Genomic DNA, 15,033 nt, shown 5'->3' with positions numbered 1-15,033 from the left:
ACTATTTGACACAAGGGAAGTGGCACCAGGAAGAATCTGTTTAAACAAGAGTAGTGGCAGCTGCATCCAGCCCCTGGGAGCTGCAGTGGAAGAGGGTCTAGCAGGAGCAACCCAGTGGTGACATTAGCACAATCAGCTGCTGAACTAATTCAGTGATGTGATTTAGGATCCTGTTCCATGACTGGTTCTCCAGGGCCACTCAGTATCTTTTAGGAAATCACTTCCTTGACTAAACTAACCCAAATTGGGCTCTGTTGTTTCCAACTAAGAATCCAAGGCAATATACATGCCTGAGTTAAATCTCAAACCCTGACTGTACTGGCTGAGCATCTTACTTAACTTCTTGCAGTTTCAGTTTCCTCATCTACAAAGTGAAAACCGTTCAATGCAATAGCTCATGAGCTTGCTGAGAAAGCTCACTGTGGTTTTCATTAGGGCCTTCCAGCTTTGATATGTCAATGTGCTCTTATGGAATAATCATCATTCTAAGCACTCAGGAAATGGGCTTCCATTTCTCCCACCTTATATTCTTCCATTTCTTTCCTGAAGAGAAACCTCCTTCCTGAGCTTCCAGCCAATTCATCCAGATTCAGGAATGAGAACCACGCCTCCTGTAAAGAAGATAGAACTCAGAATCAGACAGACTTGGATGTAAATCCTGGCTCTGCCACTTACCAGCTGTATGGCCTCAGGAGACTCACTCAACATTTCATGTCTCCTGAGTTTTGGACACCCTAATTGCAGAAGGAGATTTTCCACGCCCCTATGCACATCACCACACTCCAGACAACAAATAGCCCATATTGTAGATGTTATTGTTTGCCAATGGTTTACCAGATAGTAAAGGAAAATATTCATACCATCTGCTCCTTTGATAGAACATGGAACAGTTTGTTTTGTATTTATATTATCAAATTTATGTTCACAACAAACTTGAGAGAGGTATGAGGATAGTTATTCTAATTCCCATTTCATAGAAAAGAAACCAAGGGTCAGAGAAGCTGAGTCCAAGTCCGTACTTTTTTTTGCTATACCCAAGTTTTAGGGGTAACTAGCGCATTTCAACTATATTTTTTGTTTACTGAACCAAAAGTTGTGACAACAAACTAAAGCACCTATTTTTCTAGCATACTAAAAATTAATCTTTAAAATATCTTCCTACTTTTGAAAGAACTCCCTAGTCTGTGATCCCATGAGGGAAGCCAAAGGGGACTTTGGCTTTTATACACCTTTTAAACTTGGTTCTCCAGTCTTCCATAAATATTGGAAGCTATTCAGTATCTTTTCAATATATGCATTTTCTATGAATTCCGTCACTGGTACCTAGTAACCCCGATTGATACCCTTAGGGAAACATCGTGACATACTGAGACCTAACACACTCAGCCTGAGAGCAGGATTTATGGGTAGACTGGTCCTGTTTGGGCTACATCCAAGCTCCAAAGTCTGGAAGGACTAGGTAGCTTTGAATCACCTGCAGGGCAGGCCCATAACAAAGGCCACAAGGACATGAGCCAGCCAGGCTCCTGTGTCCTGTGGACTTCTATCCCCTCTATAAATTTCATGGCCACATACAGACAACCTCGATAAACAATTCATTACAAACCAGGGCTGGTGTAGTAAGGGAATGGCTGAGAGGTATCAGTGAGAGTGTATTTATGGAATTATTTTAGTGAGAAGCTACCACGGAGAGAAAACGGGCACAGACTTGGAGGAGAAGAAAGGTACTTCTTTAGAAAGCCTCATGATGACTGCTTAAGAAGAACTTCCTTATGCTGCAGGATTTCTGTAACTTCAGAGTCTTAAAATAAGTTCTGCTATTTATCAAGAGGAAGATTAGCCTTTAGTGGAATCTTCCCCAAATATTGAAACCTACTATCCACCATGTGTCTTGCAGGCACATTTTCCTGCGTTGAATCCCTCGCCTTTCCAAACTGTTCTGTAGGGTCACGATTGTCATCTTTGTGTTGTTTGTTTTGCAGATGAGGAAACTGGAAGTCAAAGAGGTTAATTGGTGTGCCTAGGCTCACACAGGCATTAAGTGGCAGAGTTGGGAGTAGAGCCCAGGACTGCCTGGCTCCAAAGCCACATTCTTTCCACTAACCCATGGCGCTGTTTTCCTTTTCAAGGTGATTGTCGAGATCCTTTGCCAAAAAGTGCTAACATCGAATGTCTCTGACAGTGGAATGAACAGGAAGTCTCTCTGTGGCCTGGGTGACATGTGGGAGTAACTGACCAAGAGATATGGGTTTGTGGGGCTGGGCTGGGCTGTCAAGAGAGGTGGGGTGATTTCTGACTTTCTGACTTGGTTGTTTTTCTCAGGAAGTCTTGGTGGGGTCATTAATTCAGGAAGAGTGAGGAAGAGAGAGGTTGGGGGGTGGAGAGGAGAGATACTTAGCCCTCACTCATATCTTCACTACTGCCTTGAATGGCATCTACAAGCCCCCAAATCCAAACCGGCAACTCCTCCCTGGAAGCAGCTCGTGCCCCTTCAACAAGCCCTTCATAGCACCGACTCTCCCCCCACTTCAGAGGCTCTGTGTCAGTCAGGCTTTGTCCTGACAGATCCCCTTTATCATTCTTGTTTTTCCATTGGATAATCACTTCTTTGGAGCTATATTAGGCAATGTAGCTAGGCATAGTTTGGGGTAGGATGTAGAAAATGGAACACCTTTTTAACCCTGAACAGAATGTCTATGGTAGTGATTCAATTAACATACAATTTGCTTCATTTCAGAACCTTCTGAGGGCAAAGCCTACCCTACCCGCCAGCCGCCCGAGGAGAACACCATAGGAGCAGAGGTTTATGGGAAGGGCAGCCTCTCAAAGTGGGGAGCCGAGCTGTCCCGAAAGAGGACTCCTGTCCCCTTAGGGGCCAGACCTTCTCCCCGCCAAACTACTCTGACTATAGTTGGCTATGACAAAAGCATGGGAACGTTCAGGGAACGTTCAAGTTTTTCAGATACTAGATGTTCAAAGCAATGAGGGAGGTTTCCCAGACCACACCTGGCCTTCTAGGTTCACTTCCCCTTACTCCCTGGGGAGACAGAGTGAGTTACCTGGTTGCCAAACAAGAGCACATGTTTACGTTTCTTGAATGGATGGTGCTGATCTGTCAAAGATCCCCAAGCGGGGGGAATTTGGTTTTTCTTCCCCATCCTTCCCTACCTAGCAAAGGGCACTGTTTTACAGACACCAATTTGCTCTCAGGTCAGGTGCTCTGACGTCGGGTCTTGGGTTAGGGAATCGAGAAGCCCTCTTGGGTTCTCACTGAAAGTACTTACTCCAGCCATAAAAGTGACATTTTGGTCCCATCTGCTTCACATCTTTTCTTGCTTCGGAATCAGAGAGGAAGAGAAATATTCACTGTGCCCCCTCAAAACTCCAGCTGTCACACTGAGAGCTATTATTATTAATATCATCATTCCCTTGTTTCTGAGGCAGATTTATTAACAATGAAAACTTAGGATTTCCATCTCCATTGGTTTAGTCAGAGATGTCCCAATATAAGGCAAGCAGCTTCAAGATCGGCACCTGTCCCCTCACACTTCCAAATCCCCCATCCATCACTCCACACCCACATATCTTCCTGTCTTCTCAGTGTGTAAATTCCTCTCTCAGACACTGGGTACCTACGTCACTTACAATACAAAAAAGGCTGTCATAAATAATGTTGAGATCCTCGTTGTCCCGCTGTCTGAAACCAGGGCTTTGTTAGGTCATTTTTGCAGAAGCCTGTCAAGCATCTAGGAGGAGGAAGGGTCTTACCCATGAACCTGCTCAGTCCCTGGAGTGTTTGTACACATTCCTACCAAATGATGTAAGGGAATTGGATGACAATATGGTGTCATAGTATATATGGAAATAAGTGTGTGCGTGCACATAAAAGTGTATGCTTGTCTGCACAAGCCCAGGCGTCTGCATCTGTCTGTGTCCAGATCTTTGGCAAGCCCGGTGTGCCTCATTTTCCAACTGAGAACCAACCATCAGCAATTTGTGAGTTTGCAAGGAATTGGAGAAAGGAAGCGATAGCCATAGAATGTCCAATGTCAGTCTTGGGCAGCAATCTGCACATGGGATTGAGGATGTGTTTACATAACACTTTAGGTAACATTAAGGAAGAAGGGATTGTACAAAAACATGGGGGTGCTAATGCAAATTATGGGGGAATCTAAAGCCTCCCAATGCCATACCGGCCCTTGACATTCCCACCACCTAAGCGATACTTCCCAAGGCAATGGCATGCTGTCACTCTTGAAATTTACCTGTATAAGTGGGACTACACCATTCTTGCTCATTGGATATGTGTCTGCCTGTGCTTCCTCCTTTCTCTCAACTCCTACTATTTCATCTGAGCCATTTCTATAAAACCTAGGGATTGACAAGATTTTCAAGGGCAGGGAGTTACCTAATATCCAGCACTCAGTGGAGCTTGGCCCAGAGAGGTGCTCTGGAAGTGTCGGATGTAGAACAGAAGCATCTTGCCATCTACAGGGTGCGGATCTTCTCCCAGTCAACAGTACATCATCTCCTCCTCTCCCCCAGTGTCTACACAGTGAGTCATCTGATATATAGCCAGCCCTCATCGAAAGCCTGGCTGAACTATTGAGGCTCCAGACAGAAAAAATATTTACCATGCCTTCTCCAAAGTTTCTACCATAAAAAAGAAGAGAGGAGGTGGAATTGTGTTCCATTTGGGAGTTTTCCGACATAACCTAAAAAGCAGTTCTTACCCTGCTACCCCACAAGAATCACTACTGGAAGAACTGACATCTCATTTCACCCTTGGCTTTGAGAGCCAGAAAAAAAACCAACAACGTGGGGAATGTCTCCATATTAAAAGAAATTATTGCTGCTGTGAACACCATCCATTACTATGTCCAGTGTCCCTTTTCTTTTTCTTAAGGTCAACTCATGAAGAGATACAGTGGAGCCACATGGTGTGGAATGGAAGAGAGACTCCATATGCTTAGCCTAACAGAAGCCAAGGAGGTGGCTGTCAGTGGCAGAGGTTACTCTAGCAGCCGGGGTGGGGGTGGGGGGGAGATTTCAAGCAAACAGGCCATGACAACACATAATCAGAAAGGGATAGGTGGCTGCAGACTGTGTGAGAGGACCACTGATCCAGGCAAAGGAAGGAGGGCTTCCTGGAGAAAGTGACAGCTAAGAAAAGAAGGTGAAGATTGCATTGGAGCTGGTTGAAAAGGGGAGGGGATAGAGTAAAAGTACCTGACAGAGTGAAGAGCGTGAGACAAGGCAAGAAAGAGGGTGGCCTGTTTGGGAAAAAGGAAAACAGTTTACTATTTCTGGAGTGGGCAAGGTGAAAGACGATATTGAAAGTACAAACAGGGTTAGGGCGCCTGGGTGGCTCAGTTGATTAAGTGTCTGACTTCTGCTCAGGTCATGATCTTATGGTTCATGAGTTCGAGTCCCATGTTGGGCTCTGTGCTGACAGCTCAGAGGCTGGAGCCTGCTTCGTAATCTGTCTCCCTCTCCCTCTGCCCCTCCTCTGCTCACACTCTGTCTCTGGAAAATAAATGAACATTTAATAAATTGTTTAAATAAATAAATAAATAAGTATAAACAGGAATTATTAGAATAGTCAGAAACATTTTTAAAGGTCCCCCCCAAAGACAAAAGGATGACATTGAAGATCTTCAATAAGGCAGTTTCTTAACCAAACAGATATTTCCCTGGAAGCAATATGGCCCCTGATGGATGGGAGGAGCAGGAGGTGCGTGAGGAGACCTAGAAAAATACACTTGCTGTGCTGGAAGTGAGGCTACAGTGGCCTGGGCTAGGAAAGTGGCAGAGGGGGTGGAAAGAAGCACATGGACCCAAAAGATATTTTAGAGGTCCATTTGATAGGACTTGGTGAATAGTTGAATAAGGGAAAAAAGAATCAAGGTCAGATTCCAGTTTGCGACACCAGGGACAAGACCCACTGGTCTATGATTTCTTGTGAGCAGGGTCACCGTGCATGCTCAAGGACAGGACTCACGCCAGGCATGCTCCCCTGTGCTTCCTACACATGAGGCAAAGCCACGTCCACCTCATCAGCTCTGTGCCAACTTCACATCTGCCCCTGGGTAGATAAATAAACAAACTTCTTTTTCAGACCTATCTGGGCTTTGCAGGGAAGCAATGGAAGGTTTGCTTAGGCTTACAGTTCTCAGTCTGGTACCCAGCACAACTCTCCAGAGAGCTCTGCAATAACAGCAGGGATGGGGGCAGTTGACAGAGGAAAGGGCTATAGGGAGGTATTTGCCCAACTATTACTAGAGCAGTATTTTGTTTCCATCCAGTGCTTGCCCCTGGGGAGTTCCGATCTCTCCGTGGGCAGGCCAAGCCCCACAGATGAGAGAATGATGAAGTTCACACACCTGAGCCTTACTCCAACTCCCATCCTTATCATCATTGTAACCCCAACACTGGCACATGGGAAACCCTAACACTAGCATGTTGCTGGAAGAGGCAATGAGAAGAAAGGAGTGAGAAAGAGAAGAAGGAGATAGGAAAGGTAAATAAAAACATCCTCAAGGCACAGTAGCAAGGTCTCCCCCAAGTTTCCCCACCTAATCCTAAGAAGAGACCCCACCCAGGGCCCTTTGGAACAGAGTTCCTCTTCCAACCTGGCAGTGAAAGTTCTGATGTTCTGGCTCCCTAATGTATGTCTCCACAGCAGAATTCTTCACGAACTCCCCTAGCCTCAAGAGTGCATTCCTTGGATCCAATCCTAGCACTTAAGGAAATTGGCACTTAGTCCCACCACTTAAAACCAGGAAGGCTGAGAGAGAAAGGGGGATGGAAAGAAGGGAGTTGACCCCTGTCAACCTAGAGCACGTCTATTTGTGTCTCTGTGAGCAGAGCCCTTTGGAGGTGAATGGTAGCCCCGCTTGGCAATCAAAAAACCCAGTCCCATTCCTAAATGGTTGACCTGTCCACATCATAGGCCCACGCCATTTTCCCACCAAGCCTCAGGTCTTGCCTCTGCAAGTCCTCGGCACCGGATTCCTTTCCCAGGTGCTATATATTATCAGTGCTCCATGCCTAAAACCCAACTCTCTTTCCCAAGGCTTGAATTCACAGCATCTATTTGTAATGAGAAGAAAAGTCCAAAAGGAAAAACAAATGTCAAAACTGAAAAGCCCAAGCTTGACAAAAGTGCCAGGGAAAACCAGCCCAATGGCTGAAGAGAAGCTTTCCCGAGATACAAAAAGTGCTCTGTTCCCTACCGTTTGGTTGCAAACTCTGCCAGACCCAGGGCTTGGGTGGCTTACCCCACCCCTTCCACAGTTTAATAAATGTGTCCTCTGATGAGCCTGCCAGCCCCCTACTCAGCTCCCTCACTCTCCCGCCACCAGGACTCCTTAAGAGCTGTGTTGTTGACATTTATCTCTGGGCCACTCAATGACATGATTATAGGAGAAACAGAGGAAACACATTTGTAATAAATCCTAAACCAAAGAAGAGAAGTCATTAAAAAGTTGGGCTTCTCCCCAGTGCCCTTGGCAGACGGAAGCCAAGAGAAAGAGATATGTGCTTATTGGTTTAAGTACTTTAATTTGCTCCCACTCTTTCTCCTTGTGATGGGTTGACTGTGCACCCTCCCCAAACTCATATGTTAAAACCTAGCCCCCAATGTGATGGTATTCGGAAGTGAGGTCTTTGAGACCTTATTAGGTCATGAGGGTGGAGCTTCACGAATAGGATTAGTACCCTCATGAGAAGGAAAGTGAGAGAGATGGTCTCTCCCTCAGCCACGTGAGGGCACAACGGCAGGTCGTCCGCCACCAGACACCAAACCTGCCAGCACCTCCATCTTGGACTTCTCAGCCCCAGAACTGTGAGAAACAAATGTGTGCTGTTTAAGCACCCATTCTATGTATTATAACAGCCTGAACTAAAACACTCTCCAACTCAGCCTGCAAGCCTGTGAGCAGAGACTGCCTCCTCCTCCCAGACTCCCAGGACTTCCTTTATGCAGCCTCTATCTGAAAGACTCCAAGGCAACAGAATTTTGAGGCAAGGTGCAGGGGATTGAAAAATGAAGACAATCTGAAAGGAAAGGCTGCAGCAAAGGTGTTACATAGCTTCCAGGTGCCAATTAACAGGGCTGCGCACCAATAATTATCTTATCTCCCCAACAGGATGTTCACTCTGAGAGAACAAGAACCCATGCACTGTCTCATTCCCTATAAAAAACCCCAGTGTGCAGATCAGTGTCCAGCACATAGGAGTTGCTCAAGAACTGTTTGTTCAACAAACAAGTTAATGCATCTCTTTCAGTCTCTATGGCAAGCCTGTGAGGAATTTTTGTACAGATTTGACAGATGAGAAGACTGAGGCTCTAAGAGGTCAAATAACCTGTCCCTTGCAGGTTAACCTGCAAACCTTGAGCACAGATCTGAATCTACACACAGGGAGAGGAGGTACAGATGGTTGTCAATAAAATGACAGGCACTGGATCAAACAGGAAGCTCATCTCCAAAATGCTCAGAAGAGCACTTTGAGCTTGCCTTGTCTGTTATATTCTATTGTATTATAATAGAGGTATATTGTATCATATCCTATCACATCATATATTCTACATTATTCACAGTAACATGAATCACTCCCTTTTTTATTGTGCCATTACACATGAGATGTTGCACAATTATGGCATTTATTACACTTCATTACAGTTATTTTCTAGCATCTCATTAGATTGTGAAACCCTTGAAGGCATCTCCAGCACCTACCAAAGGCTTCACAAATGTTTGTCACAGAAATGGATGGATGGAGGAATGAGTTTGCACGATACCTTGCATTTCAAAAATACTTTCATTTATGTTATCTCATGTAATCTGCATGTGACTGGGTGAATTATTACTCTTAACATCAAGTACACAAATTTTACTTGGAAATGTAATGCTCTTTTGTGGAAAAAAAAATGCTTTGAGACGCTTGACGTAGGTGAGAGTCTTGAAGGCAGAGGTGTTGACCCCCAACAAAAGAGAAGGGAGAGCATCTTGACCTTGGGTATGAGAAAAGGGAATGAGTGAAGAGAGGAGTAACTAGAGAAAAGAGAGGGAAGACAACAGAGAGAGAAGGACTAGGTCTGGGGGAAGCAAAGAGGCCCTCGTGGTGTGGTGGGTGGCTGAAGGTCATCTTAGAGGCAATCTGAGGCCAACTACCATTTTGGAAGTTGATCAAATTCTGCTGTGGCTACCCTTCATCTCTCTTTTCCGTGAAAAAACAAAGACCAAACCCAAAACAAAAGACAAAAAAGCAAGACATTTTGGTCGATTCTACCAATCTTATTGTTGCTACTTTGTAAGGGGGTTTTTTTGGAACTCTCGGAAGAGATCCAACTTCATGTTGATTAATGTGGAACAGAACAGAGTCAGCATGTGAGGAAGCTGGTCCCAGAATTCAGACATTCAGGAGATTTTGTGGGGCTGTGGAAGGACACGGTAGAGCTTTAAGCCTCCTTTTCTACTATTTCACTGACAGGGTGGTCCCAGTTTCCACCTGGGCTTATGCTGTGAGGAAACTGAGGCCCTGAGAGGTTAAGTGCTTTGCCCAAGGTCAAAGAAGTAGCAGTTAGTGGAAATAGAATCTAATTAAATTCAGGATACTTAGCCTTAAATCCCTTGCTTCTCTTCTATCTTGATGCTACTGCACAAAGATTGCTGTCACCCTTGACAAGGTGGAAGTTGGGGCTGGTGCTACTTTTGAGGAGCTCGTCTTTTAGATGGCATGAGACAGAGCACATGATTGGTTCCCTGTCTCCCTCACATTGGTAAACACAGTCGTAGTTTGCCTGACCATTATGGCCAGGCCCTGGAGGACAGCTGGAAAGTTCCAAACTCATCACTCCCTCCTTCCCTTGGGACCAGAGGTGTGCCTCCCCCAAGACTTCCAATTCTAGCTCTAACCTCACAGAGATGGGAAGAAGGGGGTGCAGGAGGACTTAACCCCCCACTGGCTGTGCTGGCCAGTGGAGCAAACTCAACAAGCAGAGGCCCCCATTACATCTGTCAGAGGCCCTCACACACACACATGGGCTTATAAGAAGAAGACCTCTGCGAGGACAGCCTGGGTCAGTGTGGTAGAAAGTTCCCCCACCTATCTGCCTGCCTCTCAACACCCTGACCTCACACCAGACAAAGCACAGGCCATGTTCCAGGAGTTATCAAGCCACTGCAAGCCCCACCTGCCCTCTGCCTGGCCTACGCATTGCCATGGTCACAGCCATGCTGGCTAGACCGCAGGAGGCCTGAGAGGCTGAAACTTGGCCCAAATTCCAATAGTGTCTTCTGAATACTCCTCTGGCCCCAGCAGTGCACACTGTAGGTGCAGGGCTCAGCACTTTCTTTGAAAGACTGTTGGGTGAATGAATCCATCCAGCTCCAACATGGAGTGATGTGAGGACTCTTCATCCCTCCCATCTGGTTCCTTCTGGGGGTTCTGGTGGAGAATCTGTCCTCTGCTTATCTGCTAGCTCCTGGTGGTTGTGGGCAATCCTTGGTACTCCTGAGCTGGTAGATGTGTCCCTCCACTTTCTGTCTCCATCTTCATATGGCATTCTCCCCTGTGGGTCTCTATGTCTGTGTGTCTAAGTTTTTGCTTCTTACAAGGACACTACGCATAACGGATTTAAGATCCACCTAATCTAATATGACCTCAACTTGGTCACATCTGCAAAGACCTCATTCCAAATAACGTCACATTCACAATTTCTGGGTGGATGTGAGTTTGGGATGGGGCACTATTCAACCTAGTACAGGGGGGATTTTTTTTAATACTTATGACTAATCTTCCTCCCATCCCCAGGAGAGAACTTTTAATCTAAAACAGTGGTGTCCAGGACTAGCTTCATGATTTCTAGGACCAGTTTCACCTAGGAACTTGTTAGAAATGCTAGTTATCAGGCCTCCAGAATCAGAAACTCTGGGATGGGGCCCAGTGATCTGTGTTTTAACAAGTCCCACAGAAAATTCTGATGCCCATTCAAGTTTAAGAACCTTTGCTCCACAAGCAGAGCAAAGTGTGTACAATAGGGGCGATCTTCCCTTTGGGTTGAATTGTCCATTCATTCCAGAAACACTTAAAAGATGGTGAGCTAGCTGCTGGAGACACAGCCACGTTCAAATCACAGTCTCTATGCACGAGGAACTTACACGGTGACAGTGACATTGGCACACGAGACTGGATAACTGACAGGTACCAGGTTGAACCATACACAATGGTGACTCACAAAACTGGCACTTTCACATGGTTCATCCTAAGGGGAAAAAAAAAAGCACAAAGTTCCATAATGTGCCATGGAAGTCTCCCAGCATACATGCTCACACGTCCTGACTGGAGAAATGACTCCTCAAAGACCAAGTGAGTGGTGAAGGGAGGGAACTGTGGATGCAAATGCTCTGAGCTGTGTAAGCTGGGTGGGGCTGGGGGGCCACAGGCCAGGGCTTCCACAGGGTCTGTTCAGTCCAGACTGCCCCAGCTCCTGCTTTGGCTACTCTACTACAGTCACCTCGGTCTCAACTACGTGAAGCTGCATCTAGATATAGGCACCAAGAAATCATCAAACCCCCCACGCATGTTCCAGCTGGTGTTCTGATGCCTACTCTTAATCTGTGAGGACAGGGCTGATTTCTCCGTCGCACAGGTAGGCACAGTGTCTGGGCCCACCATACCTTCAGGGACCAAGAAAAATGTTTTTTATTTTTTAAAATTCAAAGGAAAAATATCTGAACTTTTAAGATCGAATAAATTGTTTTAATTTTTTTTCTTACATCAGAAAAAAAATGAAATACTTAGGGTTCTTGAAAATCCATTACATTGTTTTCATATGTTTTTATGAAGGAAGATGCTCAACAAAACAAGAATGTGAGAGACTCACAGACATCATAACGTGGCTCTGAGTGAGGAGACTTCACAATAGTGATGGTTAGAAGCCATGTCCCTTAGATCAGCTGCTGAGATTTTGAGAAAGCTGAGCAAAGGGTTGGAGGCCTCAGGAGGTTCCCTCCTCCAGAAATTTCCTAGAGTTTCCACCACCTAAGTATTCCAGCCCAGCCTCTCCTGGGGGCCCCTGGGATTCTTTCTCCACTGGAAATGGAGGGCACAACCTTCCAAGAAGAAAGGCACAGATAGGAGCAGAAAGAAGAGATCTAGAAACCCCAGGGGATTCTCAGACACAGGGCCAGCCTCAGTTTATTGTTCAGATCAAATGAAATATCAGTAATTCACAGGTCCAGAAATGAAGGTCTGAGGGAGGAAGAATGCAGAGTATAAGCTACAGTCAAAAACCTGGGAAGAAAATAGGAGTAAAGGCAAGCCTACCCCTAGGTGAGGGTCACTTGGCTTGGTAGAAGACCACTGGATCCAAGGAGGGGCATGACAGTGGGCGGGCCAGGGGGAGCACAGAAATGAAAAGGACAAAGCAGATCAGGTAGGGAGAAAGGGGGAAGGCATCAGGGTCTCTGCCTGTGCCCGTAAGGACTCCAGCCAGGCCTGCAGACCAAAGGCCACCATGTAGGTCAGCATCTGACATCAACTGGACAGAGGAGCCACCTTAGCTATTTATGTTCCTGTGGTTCCTGCACATTGTCCATTGGTCATCCAGAAGAAAGTCACCTGCCTATGACCTGAGATTTATCTGAGCCCCATCAAAGTTTTCTTGAAGCATACCCCCATTTTCCTCAATGACCCAGGACGCTTATAAACCCCACTGAAGCCAAGGATAGCTGGGAGGGAAAGCCCCCAGAAACTAGCCTTAGGAAAAATTAGGCAATGAGAAAACATACTTCTGTAAAAAAATATATATATATAGCATATGCCCAAAATGAGTACAGTCTCCTTATCCATTACAGTTAAAAGTTTGGTAACCACAGTGAGAAGATCAAATATTCAGTTCTCCTTGAGCCATTATGTCTTGTTATCACTCCATTACCCACTGTGCATGCCCACAATGCACATGTGTGTATACCATGCACATACGACATGAAGGCCAGTCGGTCGGTGTTGCTCAAGGAAGCTTGGTTCTCTCAGCTGCTCCTAAATCCTTGCCTTTTACAACCATTCAGTTAACCAAACAGGTTTGGATGCCTGCTGAGTACCTGGCACTGACCCAGTTGTTAAGGCCAGTTGCTGAGATAAGCAGACTCCAGCCCTGTCCTCAGGGGTGGGGAGGCCACAGGCATCGTCCCAGAGCCCACTGTTCTCTACCAACAGCCATGCTTTGGAAGCTGACTCTGAGTGAGGCTTACACCAAGTGCCTGACACATGTCATAGGTCACCTGATCTATGACATCCCTGCTGGAAAGGGCTGTCTATCTTTAAAGGAGAAACCGAGCCTCAGAGAGGCTCAAGATGGAGGCACCGGACAAGGACAAACTCATGGAGAAGTGGCTGTATCTTGTTCTTGCTAGATGAGACTCAAAGAATTAAAAGGTCATTTTTCTCCTTTTCTGAGCAAATAGCCAAGGGGAAAATCTAAAATAATCTCCCTGTTTGTTTGTTTTGTTTGAAAAAGGGCTTAAAGAGATGAGGTAATTTCAGTGCCTGAAGAAGACAGAGGGGAGGTGGCTCAGCATGAGGTGCTCTGTGTCTCCCCTGAGGTGGGGGAAGGGCAGTGGTTTGAGAGCCTCTGAGGGTTGAGATCTGCAGCACTGGATGGGATGAGTGGTGACTGAGGGGTGTGCTAGGGAAAATGTGAGGAAAACATGAGACACCCCGCCCCACAACTGACCAGGCTTGGGAGGGAGGGAGTTGGGAGGCTTCCTTCAAAATGGTGCTCGTGGACCATGAGCAAGGATTTTCTCCATAGTGGACCCATCGCTAGAAATTCCCAGGGCTTCCTTATATTCCCAAGAAAGAGAAGAAAAAACCCTCACCACCACTCCTCCAAAAAAGACATAACTAAAATCGGGTTTCCCGGCAGCCCTGGCAGGTGCAGAACCAAGCCAGACTTCCTTGCTCTAGAAAAAATAAAGAAAACGTGACCGTGCTCACACCCAAGTGTCTTGGAGCAAATCCACACAGGTCCCAGCTGGTGAGCGGCGGTGCTGGGAATTTAACGTGCCCCATTCTCCCCCAAAAGAGCAAAGGGGCTTCTAGGGCCTCCACCCCAGCAGAGCATCTATTCCTTTCCGCTAAAAGCCTCATTTCTGGCTCCAGTTAGCGGAGGCCCGATGCAGCTGGCCCAAGTGCAATAATTAACTCAACTGCGCCTGAAAGATGATAACAATAATTTATATTTCTCCACCACCACCCCCATCCCCCCACGAGCTTTCCAAATTTTATGGCCATGACTCACCTCCGCTACTGCTGTGGGGCAGCTCGGAGGGAGCGGACGCGCTCGCAGCACACCGAATTTAGGCAGAACATGAAAGAAAAACACCCCGGCTAATTACAAGAGGATCGCTCCCTGTCACGCGCAGTCCAGCTGACTTCATGCCTGGGCGGCAGAAATGTGATAAAACTCCCAAGTTGGTCCTTATATTTTTCAGAGTCAGATTGCTCAGCCATGATCTCACAGTCGCGCGCCCCAGCCGGTGGCCCTGAGCCAGTCTTTGAAATATGACCTAAGAGGGGGCTGGTGACGGAGTGGCCATTTCTGGCTTGGTTTTTCTATGAGGTCTCTTCTTCTTAGGCTGCCCAGAAAGGCCTCCCCACCAGCAGCTGCTTGCTTGACCCACCTGACGGCCCCATAGTGGCACCAATAGCTTCTAGAGACAGTCTACTCTTTCTCAACTGCTGCAGAAATTCCCACTGCACTAGCCATTTGGCACTTAGCCACACTTGCTCCTGTGTTGCTGTTCAACCCCATTCAATCAGCAAATGTCTACTTGGAGGCACGAGAACATCGTGCCTGAGAATGCAGCATTTGGATTAAGAACGTGGGTTTGTATTCCACATCTTGCCATTGCTAGCTGCGGGAACTTGGGCAGGGAATTTAACCTAAGCCTCATTTCCTCATTTGTCACTGGGAGGAAATCTCACGTATCCCCTGCGGGATGTGCTACAGGGATCGGCGCCCGA

The 15,033-nt window shown here is 46.5% G+C and overlaps 1 protein-coding gene across 2 annotated transcripts in view; it reads right to left on the bottom strand.

The window, feature by feature from the left end:
- The window catches only part of LOC144616792 (uncharacterized), a 163,224-nt gene extending 148,518 nt beyond the window's left edge, over window positions 1-14,706 (bottom strand). For both annotated transcript variants that reach the window (XR_013556538.2, XM_078449161.2), the window contains exons 1-3: window positions 14,309-14,706; window positions 11,166-11,269; window positions 522-611 (exon numbers count right to left, since the gene is read on the bottom strand). Coding sequence is in view for 1 of the 2 variants with exons in the window: in XM_078449161.2 (XP_078305287.1) it covers window positions 522-611; window positions 11,166-11,225 (150 nt within the window). In the remaining variant the exon portion in view is untranslated. The remainder of the gene's footprint in view (window positions 1-521; window positions 612-11,165; window positions 11,270-14,308) is intronic.
- Between the last annotated feature and the right edge of the window lie 327 nt (window positions 14,707-15,033).

The sequence above is a fragment of the Panthera onca genome, chromosome B4 (assembly GCF_046562875.1).
Source record: "Panthera onca isolate mPanOnc1 chromosome B4, mPanOnc1 haplotype 2, whole genome shotgun sequence".
NCBI lineage: Eukaryota > Metazoa > Chordata > Mammalia > Carnivora > Felidae > Panthera > Panthera onca.
This window is presented reverse-complemented; position numbering and strand designations above follow the sequence as displayed.